Below are 25,094 nucleotides of genomic sequence, written 5' to 3'. Positions count from 1 at the left end.
CTAACTTGTCAAAATGTTACCCAGAGCTTGTGTATGTTAAATATCTTCTGTGAACATTTGTTTGAGAAAACTTTAAAAAAAGTATTTTCAGACCCATCCAGAAATTAAGTTACTTTAAGACAAGATAAAAAGGGTCAGAGCCATTTAAAAAAGTTTCATTAGCCCCGCATTGAATTCTGACAGTAAAACACTTAGCAACAGAAGCAAGTAAATCATTATTATCGTCTCAATTTTTTATATTTTAAAGCTGTTGAGAAAAATAAACAATTTTCAAGCTGATGAGTCTGCTGAGGCAAAGTAAACACTCCTTAAAGGCTTTTGCGGTCCTGTCTCGTCTGTAACAAAAAAGTTACTGAATTCATTGTCCCATGCTGTCTGTCTCCTGTGTTCACAGCTCAGTCTGCACAAGGAGCTCTAGTGTCCAAGCATAATGTACTCTGGAGTAAAAAAGGCAAATTCTTCTTCATCCTGACCCTCTGAAGAGGTCCACCTTCACCAGATTTTTTTGTTGCAGAGGCTTTCCTGAAATTGGACAGGATGACAGTTCCCTGATTAGCATAGTAATTAAGCCATTGCAATTCCTTTAATATCCTGTATTGAGGGCAAACCAGCTACAAAGGGAAATACTTGCATCAGTAGCACCAATCTGCTCGTATTGTATCCAAGTTTCCAAGTACACTTATCCACTGTAATTTTTTTCATTTTTTTCTTCTTTATAAAAAGTTTGCTTATTTTACGGACCACTACAATATTTGTATTCCAGAAGAATTTGTTTCACATATGTGAAACAACAATTTCCTTACTAAATTAAATCAGAACTGCTTGATTATGTCCCACAGAGCTTGTACAATTAAAGGTAATAAATAAAGCACAGCCCTGTACTTTCAAAACAAGAATGCAGCAGAGTGACAACCCTGAACTTCCAGGTTTCCATGGATTTCTTATAACCTAGCAGATGAAGCTCGCATACTGTATTATTAGTATTAAAATATATTTGTTTCTTAGCAACTTCCGTGGTGCAACATAGTATTCTTAAATCACATTAAATTGCAGTGCAGTTTAGTATTTTAATAGCTGTTTCCCAATAGACTGATTCTGAACTGCCTACTTGGGGAGGGTAAACCTGGCTTAAGCCTAATCAATACATGATCTATTGCAGATTTCTCACTGATCCCTGTTGACATCAACAGTTTGCTTAGTCACTGCCAGTTGACCTGCAACTTCTTTAAATCTCCAGACATCAAGGCTTTCTTTATGATTCTTTTCTGTGCAAATTATTTGTATATCCTGAACTAAACGGGCTATTTCAAACAGTTTGGGAAGGAACAGTAGAAGGAGGTGCCAGGGGAGTAAGAGATCATGACAAGGAGGTGGACAGTGAGAGTATATTAACAGGAGATCTGTAGCTTCTCAGTGAGGGCTTTCAAATACAGAAGTTCCAGTGATCATAGGTGGGTATTTTTAAGCCCTAAACAAATAATAAAATCTCAAAATCATCATAGTATCAATGTATCATCATCAGTTCACTTTGGCAACAGTTTTCTGAGCACAAAAAGAAGGCAAGAGCTCTAAACATTCAACCTTTGAAAGTTAATCCCCTATTTCTAAAGGCCTTCAAAGAGTATATGCTTGTTGTGGTTCATGGATCTGTACCTTTCCCTTGAAATACAATTTAATTCATGCCTTTTTAGGGACACTTGAATATTTTAAAATGATGAAAAAATGGGTCATATGGTGAGCAATGGAGTTAAAATGAGAAAATACCATTCGTGACAGAGATCCAGAAGGCTACCTGCAAACTTTTGTTGCACATTTATGTCCAGACTGCTTATTTTGTTTTCCAACTAGCAAGGAGGTTTCATTTTATTTGTAGTAAATGGCTTTCTCTGTTTGAGGCCTGTGATTCAGATTCTCTAGAAATATGATGAGAAATAGGACATTTCCAAATTTCATGTAATTGTTAAAATATGTAATCTAATGAGTGAAATGTTAGCCACCCCCTCGCTGTAATTCAAGATGGAATTTAGCTGTTTCTTATTTTTTAGTCACCCAGCAATGTTATCTCACTGCATGCCAGAATGACCTCTAAATCATAAGTCAGAGGCCTGTACGGACCTAACTGCAGAAGCGAAGGCCATTCACCTTGCAATTTATTAATGAGCAAGAACATTGTATTTGTTAAGTTTTCCTTTAATACTTCTTTTGCAAAATACCTCCATCATTAGGGATCTATCAGTAGAGAGAACTTTCCACCTTTAGGATTTCTAGAGAACTTCACATTGCTGTGCACAGAGGAGATGTAGTGCTTCAGAGGGGCAGGATTACCTTAACTGTGGAAATTCCTGGTTCCGGCTTTCACAGGGCTTGTGCACTCATGCAAGTACCTGTGGTATTCAGAAATTAGGACAGACAATCTCTAACTCATCACCTTGAGCATCCACCATCCTCTTCCTGGATACCTAACTCAGATGAAATTTCCCTGGCAGACCGTATCTCCTAAAGGACTACAGCGAGGCGAAGCTGCTGTGGTTCACCACATCAGGCTCTGTAAGATTTTGGTGGAAGGGAAGGTGGAACACTATTTAAAAGGATAAATTACTGGCTGTGCTGATCTGGTCCAAAGCCCAGTTAATGTGATATAGCTGTTGCTATGGTCTTTGGCTGGACTACTAAAATAGACTCGATGCATTTTAGTTCTTAAACTTAAATAAAACATTAAAGAAACTTACTCTTTTTCATTGTCCTTTTTACCTTATAGAATTCCCTTTTATGAGGCTTCCATAGAGCTTATCAGACAAAATGTGTAAGAAAAGTGAAGTATATATTTAAACAGATTTTCTGTAACAGTGTTAGAAAACTTCAGCACATTTATTTACGATTCATTCCATTTTTTCGGAGGGCCTTTGAGCTGACTAATACCATGAAACACATGACCAGAGCTTAAATTCGTGGAGGAAATGCCTTGTAGTCCAGTTCTCATTTAACTCACCGGGATGCAACCCCCAAGGGCCTGATGAGTAATGTGCAGAAAAATGTGACCTTAGTCCCATGTCAGCTCAGGGAGCACAGTAGGAGGGAAGATACACTAGAGAGTTAAAACGTGTCCGTGATCAGAACAGGATAGAGTTACCAGTGCTGAACTGCAAGAATTATGACTCAAGTATACTGAATACTCCCAGAAAGGTGAGGAATGGATGTCTATGGCAAGGACAGGTGGCAGGAATCTGTGTTTTTTGTAGCAAATAGATGGGATCAAGTCATCTTGAGCCCTGTGACGTAAATCTGGGCTTGGGGACTTAAATGTCCTCCATCCCTGCAGCCTTGCAGCGGAGGGACTGCCCCTTCTGCGCCGTGGCTCAGATTTATGCTGTTGTGATTGTGTGACGTTGGTGGGGTCCCTCTGTATCTTCACTGGGGTAACTGGGGGAATAATCAGCCAGAAGGACCCCCGGCATATATTCAGGTGAAGGGAAACCACCTTTAGTGAAAGATCTGAGCACTTGGAAATATAAAGTAATTTGTGTTCTACAGGGTTTCAAATGTTTTAATAGACTTCAGATAGATATGGGCATTAGTGGTTAAAGTGAAACCAGCAAAAGCAAGGTAACTGGTCCTTCCATTATCTATTTATAGCAACCAGTTTTTTCCTATTTATTCTGCCACTTTCAGACAAAGACTGTTCTGAAGGTAAATGCCTAATGACATGTTCAATTTAAGTATTGATTCCCATCAACAATAAAAAACATGCTATCCTGAATGCTAATAAACTTTAATGCTTTTATTCATAACTATATGAATCACCAAGATTTATACTTATCATAAAATTCTGGAAGTGAAAGTAATGAGCAAGTAATAAACTAAATTAGGAGACGGTCTGTATTTTCTGATACATTTGTCAGCAAATCATGTACAATATGAATATTCTTGGCTTATTATTTATTCAGTAAAGCAATCTTGCTCAAGAAAGACAAGACAGAGCACTTACAAAAATGTGAATTTATAAGCCACAATGTCCCCCAGTTAAACTGCATTACTCCCACCAAAATGGATCCCAGCTAAGGATCTGTTTAAATGTGTTCATACTGCTTCTTTTGAATTGCATTATTTTGTATTCTTTTTTACTTTATTAAAAATAAAATTAGATCTATTATTTCAGATTTTTTACAATTTTATAAAAGCTACATGTGACAAATACATTATTTTTACTGTTAAATTACACTTGCTGAATTTCTGATAATGTCATTAAAAACGTAGCAATGTCCCTATCCATTTATAAGTGTGTAAGTGTCATGGTACTTTATACACTTCTGGTAGTGTTCGTTCCTATGTCCTGGCAAAATTCCATGATAAATCCTAATGTCTGCCTGATCTCAAGTTCTAATTTATTCTGGAGTACTTGTCCACTACCAAATCCATGATCTCCTTTTTGTCTGAGATTAATTACAGTCAATACTACTCTCAGTGTCCTACGGAAGGGTTTCAGCCTTCCAGATGCAACGTCATTCACTGGATCAGGAACTGAATTACGACAAGCGATGTATAGATTCTTCTGCTCACTGTGGGATTGAGCTGAGCCAGTCCCTTGGCTTCTCTGTTTCCCCTCCCCCTTTTAGGGGTCACATAGTCATTTGTGTGCTATCCATTAACATCATAAACTCTCCAGCACAGAAACTGCTTTTGAAGTGCTTAGTTCAGGAGGAGCTTAATCCCTTTAAACGGTGCTTAAATATACATAATAGCAATAAACTCTTGGCAGCAGGCTGCTAATAGAGTCAGACTGCTGCATTATCATGCCGATTAATATTGTCCCATTGGCTCCTTGAATCTGACCTGAATCCCCCAGGTCCCACCCCGTTGAGGCTCAGCCTGGAGCAGTCGCAGGCAGCCACGCTCTCTCGTCTCAGCCCAGTGCAGTGCTCAGGCTCAGCACCAACATGGCAGAGAGGTGATGGGTTCTGCTTTGCTTCCAAAAGGTCAAAACGGCAGGCAAAGAGGGCATGTGATTGGTGTGAGGTGTGTAAGCATTGCAACAAGCACTCTTTCTGCAAAGGCGGTTTGGTGTGGACTCAGCGATCGTCCCTGGCAAGTGGGTTTAGTCCCTGCTGCATGGCCCCTCCTGGGCCCGTGTTGTGGGGCAGCTGGGATCATCCCAGCTGGAAACCTGGCTCTTCAGTGTGTCTTGTAGAGGCGCATTTCCTTCAGCTTTGACACTTCCCAGTTTCAGCCCAAGTAAATGCTGCACATTTTCATATAAAATGTAGTTTTAGGTTGGGTCTTTCAAAAGACTTTTGAAATTTGATGACAAGAAGTACATTTGAATATATGGTTTTAGTGAAACTAAAGCAGTAACTTGTGGCTGTTTACGCATTCAGCCACCATTTCGTTTAGGTCTGTATGAACAGGATTTTATAATAATTACAGGAATTATGTTTATTTTTATTATTTTCTTGAACATCACTTGGGCAAAGGATTCATGTTAAGAGAAGCTACAGAAGAGTGTGATGACCTTCTAGTCATTAGGAAATAAAAATTGGAACTAAAGCCATATTCAGAATGAACCTGGCTTTATGGAAGCAAATATTCATTCCTGCAGAAGGGTTTTGCAGTCTGACAAATGTCTTGAAACTTGGCTTCGGGGGGGAGGGTGTGAATTGTGAATATTGCCCTGGATGAAATAAGTTTGCTTGTTACTGTTTCAACTGTCTAGAAATTATTGCTACAATTTGTTTCATCTCTTTATGACAAGCATATTTGTGTTCCTCAGATAAATGGGAAGCCCCTGCAGTACATTTTCCCTCATGCAAGGCTCAAACTACTGAGAGACCCAAAGGATCACACAGTTTCAGGTAAAAAACAGCAACCCTTTACTAGACGTGATAATTAATTTGATTAGCATGAATCATGCAAAAGATTTGTGGTGTTAAAAATAGTTCCTGTGTCATACGCAGCAGGAAATTCAGCGGTCATTTTAAATCTCGCTAGTTGGTTGTAACAGAAAGCAGCAGCGTGGAAAAAAGGTCACACATCTGTTCACGATACATATGCTATACAGACATTAAAAACAGGGAAAATCTGTTGTGTTATACATATGAGCAGTCTGTTTTGCTGTTGCTTTTTATATAACTATATTCTATGTATGAGAAGATTCTATAAAATAGTCTTGTGTAGGAGTTCAACATGTACAGAAATGAGAATTTTATTCTTTCTGTACTGGAACTATTGTATAGAGGGGGGTAGCAGAACCATCAGATCCCATTTTTCTGTGATATCTTCACAAAGAGACATTTATCACAGGACTTCAGATTTATTCTCTTTTCCCTAACGCTAACACAAATTGTGTGAGTCTGAGTCTGCTTGCAAAGGAGATGAGAGTGGCAAAGGTTATAATCATTCACCTCCCAGACTGTGAGCAGGAACGGAGCGTGATGTTTTCAAATTGTAAAAGGCGGCCAGTTACAAGATCTAGCAAAGGTAAGGTCTGTCTGAGCTTTTGGAATTGGACTTTCTCATGTCTAAAACTGATAAGGAACTCAAAGGTTTTTTAACATGCTGTTTGTCTTCTTTCAGAGGTACATGCTTTAAGCAGTTTTGTCGTGGAGCTGTCAGACTTTCTTTTAACTCACTTGAAGAATTCTAATAGTGTGTGTCAAACTCTGTTTCTGCACAGAAGTAATTACTGACTGCCAGCTCTGGTGTTCCCTCGAGCATTAAGTAGAAAGTGGCACGAACTTACTTGAATTGCTAAATATTGTTTTCACAGGGTTTCTGGCAGTAAAATCTTGATCATTTCCACCCCCAGTATCCACCTCATATTTAGGGTGTTAAATGAATGTTCTGTATATATTATGAGGTATTTTCTTGCTAGTCAGCTTAACACCCACTGGTGATTTCAGGATGCATAAAGACCCCTCCACCCACACAGCACAGTCTGAAGGAAGCCGCCGGGTCCGCTGTTATGTCAGGCTCTGCTGCCCTGGGCCCTTGCAGTCCATAGGAGCTCCTTGACATCCTAGTGGAGAATTTTGCCCTGCGGGGTGATGAGCAATGCTGTGATCCAAGCTGCTCTCTTACTCAAGAACAAGCGGAATTACAACCACGCAACTGTGTATAACTCAAGTTTTAATGTTGCTGAGGACCTCTTCTCCTGAGTAAAGTTTTTTACCCTCGTGCAACGTAAAATGCCTATTCCAAATTCTTGACTAGCTCTAGTGCTGGCAACCACAGCAACGCACTAGTCATCAGGGTAAATGCCTTGTAAGCGATGACCGGAAAACCAAGGTGTAGAAATTGACTTCCCATTTACTGATGTTCTGCACAGCATGAGATCACACAGGATCAAATATTCACTCAGGATCCTGTTAAGGTTTCTTAGCCCACATTGGGATTGCTCACTGCTGTAGCTGTGCTATTATTGTACCTAAATTCTAATTGGGTTAAGCAAGCTTTGCTATGAATCTCCAAGCTGCTTTTGGTTTTTAGTCTAGATACACCCATGGAGACCTGCCCAGTCAGACTTCTACATAGGGTACATATAGATTTTCCTACAAATGTGAGAACATTTAAATGGGAATTGTACAGAAAGAAGCCTAAGGTGGAATAGGTTACCAACAGGGAGATACACAGAGGCTCTTTTCAAAGGCACGGTGCTTTCTGCTTAGCCTTCAGCTTCCAAATGGCCTCTCCCAGCGCCACACACATGGGCTTTATTCACTTTGTTAAAAATTCCATTTTAATTAGCCATTATCTGCAAACTAATAGCAAGTACCTTTGTTTATTAACCAGACAACGACTATTAACCACAAGCCTACTTAAACATCCACTATACAGCAAAAGTTGGTTAAAATATTGGTAAAGTAAACAATATATACTCATACCACCACAGCTACCTCACTACACGATTATTGGGTATTGACCTAGATGCCATGGTTGGTTGGGTGACTGGCTGGTTTCTTCCTCTTTCTTTGTTTCTTTGTTTCTTCCCTTCCTCTCCTGCTCTCCCTTTCTCCCTCCCCCTCTCTTTCTTATTCAAAGTACTAAAATGAGGTGTTGAATCATTTTATTTAACTGTTTGCCTTATACTTGTTACATAGGCTGGAAAGCTGGCCAGTGGTTCAGTCCATCACCTCATCCCACTGAGGAATTCCTGGGCCAACCTGGGCATTAATGACTCAGTGTGCAGGGTCAGTCCTGGTACCCAGCTATACCACAGTTGTAACTTTAGGACAAGCTTTTATTTCATCCTAATATCACCATTATAATTTAAATTCCATAGATCTCATCACATAACTGGCATAGTGGAGGTTACTGCCTGATTATGGATCCAGAAATTGTCACATTATGAATATCAATAATAAGAGTAGTCCCAAAATATTTTAAAATTCAGGCTGTATCACTACATATTATGTGCACATGCATTCTTTTTATTTGCTTTCTTGATTAATGAAAACTGGCTCTGAGGTACAGGTGTCTTTGATGCCTCTTACATAATCTGGCATAATTTTGCATACAAAAACATTTACTGCAAATTTTAGCATGTGAATGAGGTGTTTAAGGAACAAAGAACTGGGCCAAAATTGTGATGGCAGAATAGTAGTTCTGAAAGAAAAATAAATGTATACTTGCTAGCTGGCCTCTCTGTTGAGGGTTCTTGGTTCTTTAGCATATGCCATCATCTAGAACTCACAGCTCTTCATTTCAAGGTACGCAATGTACCCTCCTCAAACAACAGTGATAGGTATGAAGGAATCACCAAAGGCTTTCTCTGCAAAGATTGATTAATAAATTTCATTTAAAAAAAAAGAAGTATTGGCAACATGGTTATGCTGAGGTGCCAAAGCAATGATGGCAGAGATCAGTGAATAACAAGATAGCAGTATTTAACACTCCAGAATCTCACTGTTTGTTTTCACTGAGAATCCCTTGTTCCTTTTGGATCCTTCAGCGTAGCAGCATAAGCACTGTTTTATACTGCCAGCATTTTCTCTTCTGTTTTCTAACACGTCATATATTTGAAAAACTGAAGAAAGGACATGGCTATTGAAGGCGATGAAAGCACTAGCAATGCCTTTGGAAATGCTGCAAAGACAAAAACTGATATTGTGCTGTTTAGACACACTGGGCGAAAATCCAGAGGGCAGACAAATCTCAGTAGGTGCATCGGTACAATGCGTGCTCTCAGTCAAAGGTAATTTTTGGTGCTTTGCCTCACTTAGGCTGAGTCGCAAGTAATTCTTCCCTTTCCAAAGGCAGGATATTCTGTGTTTCCAGGGAGAAAAATGTACCTTTGAGCAGCCAGACTGTCTGTGTTTTGGAGCATCCTCTTCAATTCTGATGAAAAAGTAAAAGGCAGAGGATCAGTTCAGAAAAAGCTGTGAACTTTATAGTAAAGAAAAGAATTAGGCTGTGGGCAGAAGTCTGTATCCCTAATCTTCACTTCATCAGTGATGTCAGTGAAACCGTTAAGAGGATGACAGGGTAGCTGTAACGCTGCACACACGTCAGAGATGCCTCATAGTCTCCATAAGGATTATTAATTCCTGCACACCACGCTATGCTTCTGCAGCATGCCAGCTCATGGGGTACTTATCCTTAGAGAGAGGAAGAGAATTGAGGAATTTTGCTATATCAAGCCTTCACTGCAATAGTGTCTAAATCAATTACCCTATATATTTAGGGCTTTTTCACCTGCAAGTTCAGCAAATTCAGTTCTTACAGCAAAATACTCAAGTGCAGTGAATATGTGCTTAGTAATCAATTAAAAACACATGAAATAGTCACAGTCTGTGTTGAGTGTGATATAGTAGTCAAACACAGAGGGTGAAAAGTGTAACCCACTTCTTGTCCTCATACTTGTTTCTTAGAATGTCCTGAGTTGGAAGGGAGCCACAAGGATCATCAAGTCCAACTCCTGTCCCTGCACAGGACACCCCAAATTCACACCATGTCTCTGAGGGCCTTGTCCAGGTGCTCTTGAATATCGCCAGACTGGTGCCGTGATGCCTCCCTGGGGAGCCTGTTCCAGGGCTCCACCACCCTCTGGGGGAAGAACCTTGTCCTAATGCCCAACCTAGCCCTCCCCTGGCACATCTCCCTGCCATTCCTGTACTTTCCATAGAGGATTACTTATCCTGTTTCTTTGGTTCAATTTTTTGAAGAACTGAGATAATACTTTGCATAAAAACCCAATACCCTCCTCTAACATTCACTTGTCACTGGGGCAGGATTTAATCCCTAATTACTGGCCATAGTTCCCTCAAACACTCTCTCTTTATCAGAGACGTAGCACAGAAGGTAAAAACCCATAAACAGAAAGGAACAGAGCTGCTACATACAGACGACGTCAGAGATTTTCCAGTGAAGTCATATGGCAGTAAGTGAGGACAAGAATGGAAGTAAAGGGATGGAAAGATGTCTGTTTGTGTCTCGATAGGAATCTTAGAAATAACTTAATACCATTCAGCTTTTCCAAATTTAAAAAAAAAGAAAGACCACAAGCAAATTTTGGTATTTCTTAGAAACATTTTATGGAGATACAGACCATCTATTCCATGTTTATGTGCCTTCTCTCTAAATTAACTTAATTTGAAAAGCACTAGTGTGTGTACTTAAAATACTTTCCATGAACCCTTTTTGGCAGCTCAGTTCTTTATACATTTTTCAGTGTATGAACATCTATTGAAGGATGTCTAATAAGATCTTAATATGAGTGGAGGTAATTAAGAGGGCAACGTGGCTACTGGTTTTAAAGGTCCAATTTGCATTCGTAGCTCTCAGCAGAAAAGGCTGCAGAAACAGTTCACTACAACACAGAACGTTAGATTTAAGTCAGGCCCTCAGGTTCCCGAGGAAAGCAGACACTTAAGAATGAGATTCACAGAAGCCAAACCAGAAACCTCTGTTTTGGAGATAAGTAATGCAGGTCAGCACTTTCTCATGAAGAATGAGAAGATGAGACATTCAGGGATGCATATCATTGGTGAGACAACTTGTCAAGGACATTAGAAAAAGTTAATAATGCATTAATGTCAGTTGAAGGGTTCATTTCCCAGCTGAGGCATAAATTATCTTAAAACTCTTAGGGGAAAATGAAGACCCTGTGCTCCCTTCTCTGCCTACTGGCTACCACAACTATGCATAGGTTTAATAATGACACTAGAATGAGGCAGTTACAAAGGGCAATTAATTGGAGGTGAAATAGTTTAAATAAATTACCTCTTGAATATGGCTATTTTCCTGTATTGATTATAAAGGGAGTATGAGGTGACTAACTTAGACTACTATTTTTGTCTTGTAGAGATCTTAAATTAGGAGAGATTTACACATATGGCCCATGTATGAAGAAGCTATAGAGCAATCAGAAGGCTTGTAGAGGACTGGTTGTCTAAAGGACCACATGGCTCCTCATTGCTAAGAGACAAACATCTGTTTCAGTTGGACGTGCATTCCAGGGCAGGGTGCTGGAACATTTTGAGAATGGTTGCCTTCCATTCACTATTTCCCTAAGCATAGATTTGTACAGGTCTTTGAAGTGCACTAGGTGTACTCTCCCAGGCAGTCTGGGTGCAGGATGATTAACTTGAAGACATTCTGATTCTGCAGGTCACCAATGAAAGAAAATGTTCCTTGTGGGTTGGTAGGGTACTCTGAGGTTCTGATTCTCTCAGCATCACTGCACCAAGCTGAGGTGTGGCTTTTGTCAAGTGAAACCTCTGCTTTTTGCTGTGTTTCTGATTTTTTTTCCCTTTGATATTGTTGACAGCTAGCATGCACTCGATGCCTGCATGTTTTCTTGCTGGTTTACTTCAGGAAAAAGAATTTGGGGGAGGGGGGTTGTCAGCAAAATTTCTTTAAAATAATCTATAAAGTTTGCCAGAAAGTGTTCTCTTTCCTCAAGAAATCTGTTCATCAAGAAAGGGAGTGAAGCTGACATTAGACAGTCAAGGCTGATGAAGGCAAAGCTGTCTGAGGATAGGCACCTCAAAACTGCATGAATTTCCTCCCCACACCAAAAAAAAAAAATCAGCCACCCATATTCACTACAATACACATTTTTCTAAAAGAGATACAGCTAAGGAGGCAAAAGTTTAAGATAATCAAACAAAATGCTAATTTGCATGTTAGATCAGAAATTGTCTTTTTTACTTTCTGTAAAAAAAAATGTTTTTATTTTGCTGCTTGTTGATGTTTTGGGCAGCAGTAGTCATTGGCTTGAGAAATTACCATTTTCTCAGAAAAGGCTGAAAATTTCCCTCATTTGACACCTTCTTATCATATCATTCTCTTGATCCAGAAGTGAAGACTGCAGTGTTTAAAGGAACAAGCTATGCAGGTAAATAAATTACCTTTATCCCTGTCACAAAAAACCCTGCATTTTGAAGGGTTAATTTCAACAAACAGCAAGCTGACTAGTAAATTGCTATGTGCTTAATTCATGTACTACTTCTTTTGCAGTAGTCGAGCTATAAGAAATATTCATTTTGTGTGAGACATAAAATGAGTATATCACAAGTAAGATGAGACATACCAAGTCTTGTGAGATTTATGCCTATTCTTTAAAAAAAGAAAAACAACTAAAAATAATTTTGTCAGCTCCCCCTCTTTAAAATATGGAAAAGTTACTTTTCTATGTTACTTCCTTCTTTCTGTTTTTTGTTGTTGTTGTTGTTGTAATTCTTATTTTATTACCAGCCTAAGCTGGGTACAACAGAAGTAAGGCACTTCATTACTTAAAGATATGAGTTTAAACCCAACTTAGGTGAGACGTTGGATAGTTACTAACCTCAGTCAGTAGTGACTGATGTCATCAGGGAAAGAGCATGTGCAATGAACTGAAGGTCCCAACAAGTGTCCTATGGACAGTTCCCTGTTTCCAAACACAAAGTTAGCCTGTATCCACGGACTGGATGGTTGTAAGACATGAACTGTCAAATGGCGACACAACCCTTCCTGGGGACAGTCTGACAGCTGCTCTGTGATACCGCTTCTGAGAATAAACCACAAGATCCTGGCTCTGCTCTTGCCAGCTTAGGATGTTTTCCAAGCAATGAGTCAAAAGATAATTTGAAGTTTAACAACTTCAAAGGAGGAATTACAATTCCTTCACTTTTTTTTTTTTTTTTTGGTAATTTTTATGACTATTACATGTTTTTAATGAATTATACACCAAAACCAGATACTGTCTTTCTCTTTGAGAAAAAGAAGAAAAAATAAGAGTTTTTTACAGAGACTTAAATTATTGCAGGTATTACTTGCTTTGGAAGATTTGTTGATATTTTACAATTTATAATTCCATAAATTCTTCCCCGTTCATGACAGATAGCCATGCAGCACTGTGTCAGTTGATTCCTTTGTGTAGAAGAGTCATTTGGGTGAAATAGTCCTTTGGTTTTCCTTCAAGAGGAATAATCTACTGTGCCAAGGCTTTGCTGGGTGGCTGTTAAGCACAGGAAGTATCACCTCTCCTACAGATTCCTCAAAACGTTGACCATGAGATGTCAATGTTCCCCATGGCGTGTACAATCCCCATGGTGTCTCCTGTCCCAAAGGAAATGCTAGAGTGCAGCAGCTTCTGTTTAACTCTTGCCAACACACAGTTGCACAAATATCAGGCAGATTTGCTCTGCTCTAAGAAGTTTATTAAAAAAAAAAAGGTTGATGAGGTTGATTAATTACATAAATAAATTAACACCTGTCAACAGTTTGTATGAACCTATAATACCAGGACATTACACAAAATCTGTAACACAAGATCAGTGCACAAAGTCATAGTGGAGAGAACCTACATGCTAAATCCTCAGACGTTTTCTTGGTATTTTCTTAACAAAATATAGATAGCTTCAAAAGCAGGAGATCTTATTCTAAAATAGCTAAATAAAACCAAATGGTTTGAAGTTTTGGTTCAACATGTTAAGATAACTGCTAATAAACATCATTGCATTCAGCTAGGACTGAACTATTATTTGCTAATACAGGCCAGCAGCACAGACTAGGATCCACCTGGCTGGAGACCAGTCTGTGGAAAGGGACCTGGTGGTGCTGGCGGACAGGAAGCTCAACATGAGCAAACAGTGGCTGCTGCGGCCAAGAAGGCCAACAGGGTGCTGGGTTGCATCAAAAAGGGCATCGCCAGCAGAGATAAAGAAGTCATTATCCCACTCTACTCAGCGCTTGTCAGGCCACACCTGGAGCACTGTGTGCAGTTCTGGTCCCCGCTGTACAAAAAGGATGTGGACAGGCTGGAAGGGGTCCAGAGAAGGGCCACCAAGATGATCAGAGGACTGGGAAGCTGCTATATGAGGATAGGCTGGGAGAACTGGGTTTGTTCAGCCTTGAGAAAGGGAGGATTAGAGGGTAGCTTAGAGACTTAAGGGGTAGCTACAAAGCAGATGGAGACTCCCTTTTTACATGGAGTCCCATGGAGAGGACAAGGGGGATGGACACAAGTTGCTCTTGGGGAGATTCCGATTGGACACGAGAGGGAAATTTTTCACAGTGAGGACAGTCACCATTGGAATAATCTCCCCAGGGAAGTGGTTGACTTGGCCACACTGGACACCTTCAAGAGTCGTCTGGACAGGGTGCTGGGCCATCTTGTTTAGACTCTGCTCTTCCTAGAAAGGTTGGACTAGATGATCCCTGAGGTCCCTTCCAGCCTGTGATTCTGTGTGATTCTGTTTCCCCTTAAGCCTGTCCTCCAGTTTACCAGCTTCATAAAAAGAATTTATGATAGATACAGCCTTTGTGCTCCCCAAATATCAGCACAATGATTACTGGAGAAGTAATGCAAAATGAAGGAAAGGAATGTGTTTCTTGCTTCTTTCTTAGCATGACTCTATGGTGGACAAGTCTATGCAACACCCTGGACAAGATTTTTAGCAGGTGTAATAAACATCACTGTTTATTGAAGATAGCAAAATATTCCCAAATTTATTAAACACAGGAACAGTCTTACTAGGTCAGTCATAAAGTTTATTTAGCCCTTCATCGTGGCTCTGACAGAAGGTATTTAAGAATATAAGGCCAGGGTAAACACAGTGCAATATTCTCACAGCTTCCAATCATCTGTGGTTCAGCCTCTTTGCAAAGCAATGTTTGCTTCTTCGCATTTAATGGGGAACTACTCTTTTCCTAAAGGTTTTTCTTTGTGCATTATATTATAGCCAGCATATACATCCACATGTCTTACATATTGTATAATATTATATCCTATTATATTTACATTAATTCTGTTGCTGTTTCTTAAACATCAAAGCTGATACAGATGGGACAGTTCAAAACTAACATTTTAAACAGTTAACTTCAGCTGTCAGTCAGTGGCATCTACTGAGCCATTAGTGTCTACCAGTAAACACAGATCAATCTCAGTGCTACAGGTGTTTTAGAGACTTAAAGCTACAGTCTGCCATAGATGACATCATAGATTCTGATGTGACAGCTATACAAAAAGAAGAGACCTACATCTTGTTTTCAAGTAGATGTGATAAGTGCTCCAAGATGCTAATTTGTAAAAGACTTTATGATCCTTCAGGATGATAACCAGTGTGCAAATCAGCATGAAACAGATTTGCAGCAGATATAAATCAATGCTGTTCTATTAAAACAACTGGAATATATCTGATTTTCATCAGCTCAGAATTTGGCTTCATGTATATTTTATGCTTTACTTGCCAATGGCCAAGAAGTGCAATAACTGAGAAGGCTTAATCATGTTTCTAGGAAACAACTTCATTTAAGCTAACTTCATTAGAAAGCAGCAAAACAATTTTCCTGAGCAGTCTTAAAAATGTTGTACCTATCTAGACAACCAAGCTCTGATATGGATAATTGTGTTATGTATTCCAGAGAATTGCACGGGAATAATATTGAAAATAAAAATTTAGCCTGGATACTTTTCCTGCTGCTTTCCAAGTGCCTAATCTAACTTGGTTTTGTTTGCTTGTCATGTTTCCTTTCCGTCTGTTCTCCAGACTTTACAGATTGCTTTATCACAACTATGATATCTAAATAAATAGCTTGCATTTCTTCATGGGACTTTTAAGCCTGAACTTTCCAAAAATAAGTTGCCATTGTTTTTTCTGTGGCTGACAATTGTTTCATACAGACAATGGAATGTGGTATAAAATTGTTCTGGCAGATAAGGGCCTACCAGCACCCTAGCATATGTCTGGTCTAGATAAGGTTGGAGGAGGAATCGGGAGATAATGTCTACTAAATAAACACAGGAGGAAGGTATGTTCTGTCTCTGTTCGCAGCCAAATAGAGTTGGAAGCCTTCGTATTGTTTGATTTGATTGATACATTCTTGTTGCTATAGCATGGCATTCTGGCACATTGCAAAAGCTCTCATGCTTAATGCTTCATTTTCACTCTTTATCCTCATGCATTTTTCTAATTGCTACCATTGGACCTTTTCCAAAAAAGGTCACCCCTGTGATTCCTTGCTATGATTCAGCCTTCTGGTTATGATTTGTTTTAAAGTATTGTTAGAAAGTGAAGAAAAATGTATTTGGACTTGATTTTTTTATTCCCTCAGTGGTACGTCTGTGCATTGGCTCATGGATCTGAAACACAACACTTCATCATTATTTTGAGATTTAAACATATCCTCCATTTCAAACTACTCATAGGCATGTGTGGTAGCCCTCATCTGCATTTTGCAGTTTAAGCCCATTTCAATTTTTCCCATTTTACTTCTGTATAGTTTCAACTTCAAAGCATATAATATCCAAAGGTGGTGAAATGACCACGGTTTTACAGAAATAGTGATTTTCAACTACCATATTGAAGGGTATGCTCTTATGCTCTTAGAAATCCAAATCAGTAACATTTTAAAAATATTTTTCTTAAAAATTCAGTCACCTAAAAGTCTGTTTAAAAACTCACATAGCTCTATTTCGAACTATGACAAGAGTCAGGTTGCTGCTGACGCTCATACTTACAGTTTCCTATACCAATTCGCAGAAACACATGCGTGATTACTGAAAATCTGTTGTACATTTTAATTGCTTCTTTACTTCCTTTGCTTATCTAATTAGACAGGCAAATAGTTTTATAGTTTGAAAAATTAGCCCAGAGGAGATAGTTGTTTGAGTTAGCACATGAATGTTTGCACAGAGCTTCTGGGTCACGTGCCTGCATTCTCATGCCCGTCTTGAAGTTGTGGCTACTGTATGGGACTTAAACAATATTAGTCCCTGCATTTGGTGCTGAAATTCTATTTGCTATTATAAGAGAAAACACCCCTGGAATTTGCACCTTTGTGTAAAGGCAGGACCACCAGCATCAGCAAAAGCCTGATGTGCCTTGAATTACTCAGTTTTCCTCTGCTCTTTTTTTGCTTTTTTTTTTAACCTGTAATTTATGTAAGGGATTACTGACATTTGTTTGGAAAGGCAAGTCTAATCATTGCTTAGATGCTGAAATAGTTCCAGGAAATCTAGGCTGTTTATACACTAATGGTGTAGTGGAGCTGCTCAGCTAAGTAGTAAAAAGATTTCATGTACTTCCCTGTGACCAGAGCAACAGCGACAGATTGGCAGCAATCTGATCTTTATTATCTCCATAATGGAGAAAAATGACCAAATTGTAATTGCAGAGCTCGGGTTATGGTCAGCCTACTCCAGCAAAATAAATTATTGTGCATCAACTGAGTCATGTTTCTAGTCTTCCTGCTGTGCTGCTACTGTGACACTACAAAATGCACAAGGGGATACAATTTCATAGCGGTCTGAGATACACTGAGCTACGCAAGTTCAGAATAAATAAGTCTAATTGGATGCAAGCTACCTAATGGTGGAATTAAGGAAAAGAGAATGATGAATTTTTAAAATACTTTTGTACTGATGCTTGCCCGGTCACCAGTGACAGAATTTATTAGCATCAAGTGTTGGTCTCTACTCAAATATACATTTATATATATATGTATATGTGTATATATAATGAATATGTGTCACTGAAACAGTCTGTGATGTCTGGAAAAGGTGAAATGACAAGTGAGATGTCCTTTTCAAAGTCACAGATTAGCTTAACTGCCAAAAGGCAAAAAACACTATTGACCATTCAATTTTATTAATATTTTTCTCTAAGTATGGATTTGTCTCAAAAGTAACTCTTCATTTATTAGACATTTGAGATCATCATTAAAGCTTCTAAGTTTGTATATTATCCATGTTTGTTTATCAAAGTATAAACCCAGTTTAGTTGTCTGATCTGTCTTGTTGAAGTTCAGCATTTATGTTTTGGGTTGTGAGGGTTTTGGGGGGCTTTTATTGCTTAGCCTGCAGGCTGTAGTTAAGATTAGACAGGAAAGTAGGATCACAGCTTTGGGAGATCAGTAAAAACAGTTGCAATTAATTAGCAATCTTCTAGCTTTGAAGCATCCTAAAAAGGATTGGATCTTAAATGTGTAAAATTCCCTTTGAAGAGGTGTTTTCCTGAAGATATTTTCCATAGAAATCAATACCAAGAGCTCAGAAAGGTGCCCTGTCTTATTCAAAGCACAGTGATTCGCTTTCTGATGGTTAACTAGTCCTGTGTCTTCTAAGGAAGAAAACAGTAGCTCATTAATCTGAAAATCTAAAATTGAAAAATGAATGTCTAGTTATATCAAAATAGTCTGAGAGATGGAAATTAAGACTAAAATATTTTTAAAAAATAAAAAAACAAGGGAAAATGAGATCTGAGAAAGCACATGATTGATGATATTTTTAAGCTATCTTCATTCAAGCTGATAAATTTAGCAATGTCGTTGCAAATGGAAGTAGTAAACTCAAAATTTTCAATAGCTACAGTATACACAGGTTTGAAATTCCATCTTCACATGAGAAAATACAGGAACATCCAAGCAATATTTATTTGTCAGCCAGAACAGAGCATGGACTGCCAGAAATTTAATGTTTTGTAATTTAAGTAAAAATATTTCTTCTAGTTGTGTTTTTGCAACATAATAAAAATGAACTATAATTTTCTAATTTAGTGCAAACAGATCAGATTAAATACCCCCAGTTTGTCCAGCAACAAGAACATGTGCAAACACATATACACACACCCCCGTCGTTGTCCCTTAGCAAGCATGCTCCTACTTAATCCATAATGTCAGTCAAACCTTTGACTCTAAAACCTGCAAATATAAAATCATGAGCCTTTTCAAAGTGTCTAGGAATAAAAATATTTATATATTAGCATGGAAAATAACTCATTTTATTAACAGTAATACGGACAAACACCTTAGATTTGCAAAAACAGAACCAATACGTCAGCCATGATGTCAAAGTTACCTAGCATAGGTATCCAGAGAATTGCCTCTGAAATCAAGTGTCTTGTACACCCATTTATATAGCAAACCACCCCTCTGCCATGCTGTTACAATTAAGCCATAAGAGGTAGAGATACTAGTATAGTGTATCATGAGAAAACTCTGACCCCGTAGAGTTACTCCCCTATGTGATGAAAAGTGTCCAGTCCTACTGATAGGTTGAAAAGACCATACGTTGACTGTGTGGGTTAAGAGCAAGTTCCTGTGTGTTTCTTTGTGTGTGTGTTGTATACAAAGAATAGTTGCTTATTGGATTTGCTGAACTTAATAGTTCCCAGTTGTGAGCCTCAGATCTGCAACGTATTAGTCTGTTAGTAGTGTTTGATCAGAAGTCCTCTGAAAAATGTGCAAAGCAGCCCACATGAATTTCTAAGTCCTAAGGCTGGACTAATATTTAAATGCTTTTATAGGGTTACATATTCGCTTTATGCAATGAGGTACCTACTTTCTAAAGACTGTATTTTCAACTTTTGTTAGGACATTTAGACCCATCCTTGGAATGGTGGGTTTGCTTTCCCTATCAAGTCAGGAAAAAAAATTTACCACTGCTAAATTTAAATTTTGCACTGAAATAAGGTGATTAATTTAAAATAACTATGCAGTTCATTCCAATTACACTGAAAAATGACCCCCTCAATAAAAATAATCTTAGAATCTCCCAGAGAACAGTCCCAGAGTGCTGGTGTAGCTGTTGTTTAAAACACAGCATCTTTTTTGTGTATCAAATCATTTGTGTTAGAAACCAGCCGAAAAGCACTATGTTTAGTTAACCAATTATCATTCATACCAAGTTTATAATTAAAGGAATATTAACTACCACAATGGATATATCTTGTAGCAGAAATTTAATTATATTCCCCATGCCTTTAATTAGCGTGTGTATTTAGGTGGTGTTGTTTTATTATATGATTATATGGGTCCCTCTACATTTTGCTTTTATAGGATCCCCCTCAAGCTGAAATATTTATATTCTTCCGATTCTTTATTTGCTGTTAAAAGAGAGAAAGACAACTCTTCACTCATCAGAACCAAAATGAGGCTTAAAAAGATGTTCATTCTTTTATATTAAATTTGCATTACTTTACAGTCCCGGGTGTAAAGTCTTACAAGAAGCTGATTTTCTTAAAGATGTTGCTCAGGTCTTCAAATTACAAAAAGAAGACAAATGTATAGAGAGGGGCCGAATTAGCTAAAATTATTAGCAAAAATTTCAAGGAACTCACTAGCAAATTTCATGCTGTCATCTGAGTATTCACAACTACTGAAGATACTTAGACATGCCTGCACAGCATTTCATAGTGGGCTTTTAAACTGGCAAAGTTGCACTGGACAAAAAACAAAGTAAACTCGAGAAGACATTCTTGCCATGTCAAATCTTTGTACAGTTGTAATTTACAGAGTTATTGTTCATGTTGTCACAGGATTGAGTTTACATATTCCCTAAACCTCTTATCTGTTCTGAAAGTATCAAGACTAAAAATCATCACATAGGTAAAACAAAAATACAGTCTCTGAAATGGGTTTATATGACAGATCTGAACCTTATCTCAAAGTTGGACATAAATATACTCTAGAGGTGAATTATATTCAACATATGCAGAAAAAACTCCTGCCCGTACTCCCAGTAGTACTACACCAAAATCGATTTCTCCTGTTACACACTACAGTGGATAAACAGTACAAGATTTGGTTTGCAAAGAGTGTTGATCATCCTTTGTAAAAAGTCAAGGTCTACCATACCATTTATCATACACTAGCCCTCAGCCATATCATGGCTAATTCCCAGGCTATTTACCCCTGAAACTCATCCTTGGCTATCAGCCCACTCTGAAATAATTCACTCAAAGTTCCATATACTGGTAGCACATTACCAGTGGTCGTCTGGTCACTGAATCCCCACTGAAATTGTGCTATATTACGTCACAAAATGTAGATCTACTGGAATTATACCATCTCCCCAAGACTGATCTGTACCTGTCATCTGAGGTGCCACCAGTCCTCACCACTAGTTGTGTGACTGAACTTCTTGTGTGCTCCAGCAATGCATACTGCTTGATTTATGTAGCAGCCCATTCATCTCGGTGCATTAAATACTACACTAGCTGTAAGAACAATCCTCATATACTTCCTTTTAATTCCTCACCATTAGTTTGCCTTGGTTGCTCTCACCCACCTGTTTTATCAGCGTATTAGAGGGATACACCATTTTGTTATGGGCTTGCAGTGGTGGAACGAGCTGTTTCCATGTTAAGCAATTCCTGCTAAACCCTTTAAGTCATGAGTCTAGTCACAACTTCCTTAAGTTTATATTGTGCTCTGCAGGATCCATGAATGTATCTGAACACCAGGCATCTTCTGAGAGAAAAGAAAATGCTCGTTTGGAAAATGTCTAATACGCAATTTTGAGGAAAGCTGAGGCACAAAGAATATAGATTTAGCTAAACTGGGATAGAAAAAGTAGTGGAAACTTCTTTGGCCAGAAACTCAATGTGGAAATCTTGCTTCTAAAACAAACTCAGGGCTGACTTATCAAACAGTAACAGCATTACAAGGAAAAGCCTTAATCTAGAAAGATAAAGCTTTGCAATGAGATTGTGTGGTGAGCTTCCTATAGCCTATTAGTCTAATTACTCAGCAGGTTTGGCTTATTAAATTAATAAATTGAAAATTAATTATTTAACCATTACAGTAAAGGTAGGAAAATCAGCCTTTGCATTCCCAGATCAAAGTGTGGATCATCTCAGATGAAATTTTCTTTTTCTTCAGAGAAGGAATTTGTTTTTCCTGTATGGGAAATATTTTTTTTAAAAAGCAAGATAGGATGAAAAATTGGCAATGCATAAGATTAGCTTTATGAGACTATTTTTTAAGCTTTTGTTTTCACTCTCATTGTTCTATACATGAGGGAGATTAGTGATCGGCTTCTCTCTAGCTAGAATAATCAGAGTGATCAAAATGTTTTCATCTTTGCAATTTTTAAAAAAGGGAGAAAATATGTTACGTTTGATGATGCTTTACACAGACCGGTTTTAAGGTTTTTCCATTCTGATAATTTGTACATCTTTTGATGTAAAAGATGACAATTAAAAGCAAATGTTAAAGGAAAACATTAGCATCTGCCAAACACAGATTCATGTAAATGTACATGCTTTGCTGCTAGAGCTCAATATTCTCTGCTTGTCTCTATATTTATGTGATTCTAAAAGCTCAGCTACTGTAATTTTTCAGCTAAACTGTATGCATGTTTTAGACATATGATAAAGCTACCCGTTGAATTGGCACTTCACATGGATTTCTCGCAATTTAACTAATACTGCAAATTATGGTTTGCTTGAAATAGGTTTGCCGTGCAAATAGTCCGTCTGCAGCACAGTAAGGCTGTCGGAAGAAGGTAGGATTGGCTGCAATGCAATTTTTAGTGAAATAGCCATTTGTGTGATATCATTCCTGCAGTAGTTACTCAAGATCTTTTACTATGCTGAAATGTGTTTCCCCAAAGTTAAGTCTTTGGGGAAGTGGTGGATGGGACTGCAGTTAACCTTAATCTTCCAACCATAGCCAGAAGTTATTGGTGACATCCTTCACTACCCTCTGATGAGTTGTTCTCTTCCTTTCTTTCCAGTGAATTATTCATTGCTTCATCTCTATTTAAAGTTTTCTCTTTCTTTTGATCACAGGCAACGGACTGGGAATCCGAATTGTAGGTGGGAAAGAAATTCCAGGAAGCAGTGGGGAAACTGGAGCTTACATTGCCAAGATTTTGCCTGGGGGCAACGCAGAGCAGACGGGGAAGCTAACAGAGGGTAAGAGAAACGCATTATCAAAAAATGGAACCACGAGAGAGTTGGGACTTTGGTAGAATTATTTGTAATACACATTTTCTGTTGCACAACAGGAGTAATGTTGTGCAAGGAGTGAGGGGCATCAGAGAGCCCCTTTAAACCTCCATGAGTCTTAAAGCAGAAAAGGACTGGTAGAAAGTCATTTTATGACTTCTGTAGCCACAGAGAATTGCCATGATGAGCAGTATTATGGCATGTCTTCAGTAACATATGCCAACAGACTCTCTGTAGTGGGGGTAAGACAATATGGCTAGAGTCCAACTGTATATCATGGACGTATATCACCACCATCTATCATGGACATGCGATTTTGAAGATCTTTAACCTGGCTTGATCACCTAGGTACCTATGTTTGGGTTTACTTACATTTCTTAGTTGCACAGGTAAAAGGGATCACAGATCCGGTTGTCTCTCAGCTACACACACTAACTTTTTTTGAAATTCCCTAAAATCAGACTTGTCTGAATTTATCTGACCTAACTTTAGTTTTCCAGTTTAAGATAGTCATCCAACCTGCCTCAATAGGCAACAGAGAAAAAGAAGCATCTACAGACCAGCAACTGATTTAATCTACCGTACACTTCTGTTTCAAGAACTGGGAGTGTCTTTCTCATTTAATTGACCATGAATGGTCCCTTCTCTGTATAACTGTTTTCTATTTCCTTTTTTTCATGTAAATATCTGTATGTACCTTAAATGCCAATTTATCCATGGGCAAAAGTATAACACATTTGTTTCTAATTAATTCACCTAATTATTTTTGTTTCTTTAATAAAAGCAGATAACCAGAAAAAAAAATTACGAAAGAAGGAAGATAAGCAGGAAAAATAGTTCTTCTAGGCAGAATTCAATTCACATAAGTTTTCTGACTGGTAAACATGCAGCAGAAGGCAAAACTAAATCAAAAGTACTTTGCAGATAGAAAAGCTGAGCAAATTGATTAAAGAATGTATTCACAAAGAATAATTTAAGTATGTTGAGGGTATTACAAAACAATGTCACCTGCGTTCATGTTTTTCCTGCTGCTTTTTACATCCTTGGTGGATTCTTCACCAATATTTCTAAGAAATATATAAAAGGTGCACATACACTGATATCGATGTCAATTTAAAGTTTAAGCGAAGAAATGATGTAGCAACAAAAATATCTTCCTTTTTTCCCTATAGAGTTGATTCTGTCATGCATATTTAATAGATAATATTTCATTCATCAAATGACAGAATAGTGTTATTTATTGCACAGAAATTATGAAAGAATTAAGCTTAATTTATTGTGCTTTGAAGTGAGTATTTGTTTTGATTCCCTCCATACAAAAGACTAGGTCTTTCATAGCTGTGCTAGATCATGCGTTGTTTCAGTACTAAGCAGGTAAAGAGAAGAATGTGGTTATTCAGTCTGTCCCTGAGACTGGACATTTCAAGAAAGAGGATGAACAATTATTGCTTGGAATTATCTCCAGTCTTTTAGTTTCTTTTGTCAGGAACTTTTCTTGAAATTAAGGTTTAAAGTTCTTCACTCACCATATAGGTATATTTTAGCACTGATCAAAACCATCTTGGATTTATAATAACTACAGCAGAGGTTCAGACATGGCAGTTTGCTTTTCTGTCTGATCATGTAATGTATTTTGAAGGTTTATTCGTATTTTGTAGAAAGATGAACAGGATAGCAAAACATTTATTTCTTTATTTTATTCACCCATCATATGATAATCATGTTTCTTATCTGACCTTTATAAAAGTATTCTAGATGTGGGTATGTTGGCATAAATCAATTCCATTAAAATCACTATCCTTAATCTGTAGAATTTGTAAAACATATTGTGGGACATTGTGTGGACTATTGATGTGCTTAATGTTCTGTCAGAGAGAAAAAATGCTCTCTGAATGCTCTCTGCAGAATGTACTGTTACCGTAGCATACAAGACAAACGCATCCCCTT

General features: G+C 38.1%; 1 protein-coding gene across 1 annotated transcript in view; it reads left to right on the top strand.

The window, feature by feature from the left end:
* Positions 1–25,094, top strand: part of PCLO (piccolo presynaptic cytomatrix protein) — a 368,745-nt gene that overhangs the window by 219,334 nt on the left and 124,317 nt on the right. The window contains exons 9-10 of the mRNA XM_075081514.1: positions 5,765–5,846; positions 22,989–23,114. Coding sequence (XP_074937615.1) covers positions 5,765–5,846; positions 22,989–23,114 — 208 coding nt within the window. The remainder of the gene's footprint in view (positions 1–5,764; positions 5,847–22,988; positions 23,115–25,094) is intronic.

The sequence above is a fragment of the Phalacrocorax aristotelis genome, chromosome 1, assembly GCF_949628215.1.
Source record: "Phalacrocorax aristotelis chromosome 1, bGulAri2.1, whole genome shotgun sequence".
Lineage (NCBI taxonomy): Eukaryota > Metazoa > Chordata > Aves > Suliformes > Phalacrocoracidae > Phalacrocorax > Phalacrocorax aristotelis.
The sequence above is the reverse complement of the archived record's forward strand: the minus strand, read 5'-3'. Positions and strand labels throughout refer to the sequence as shown.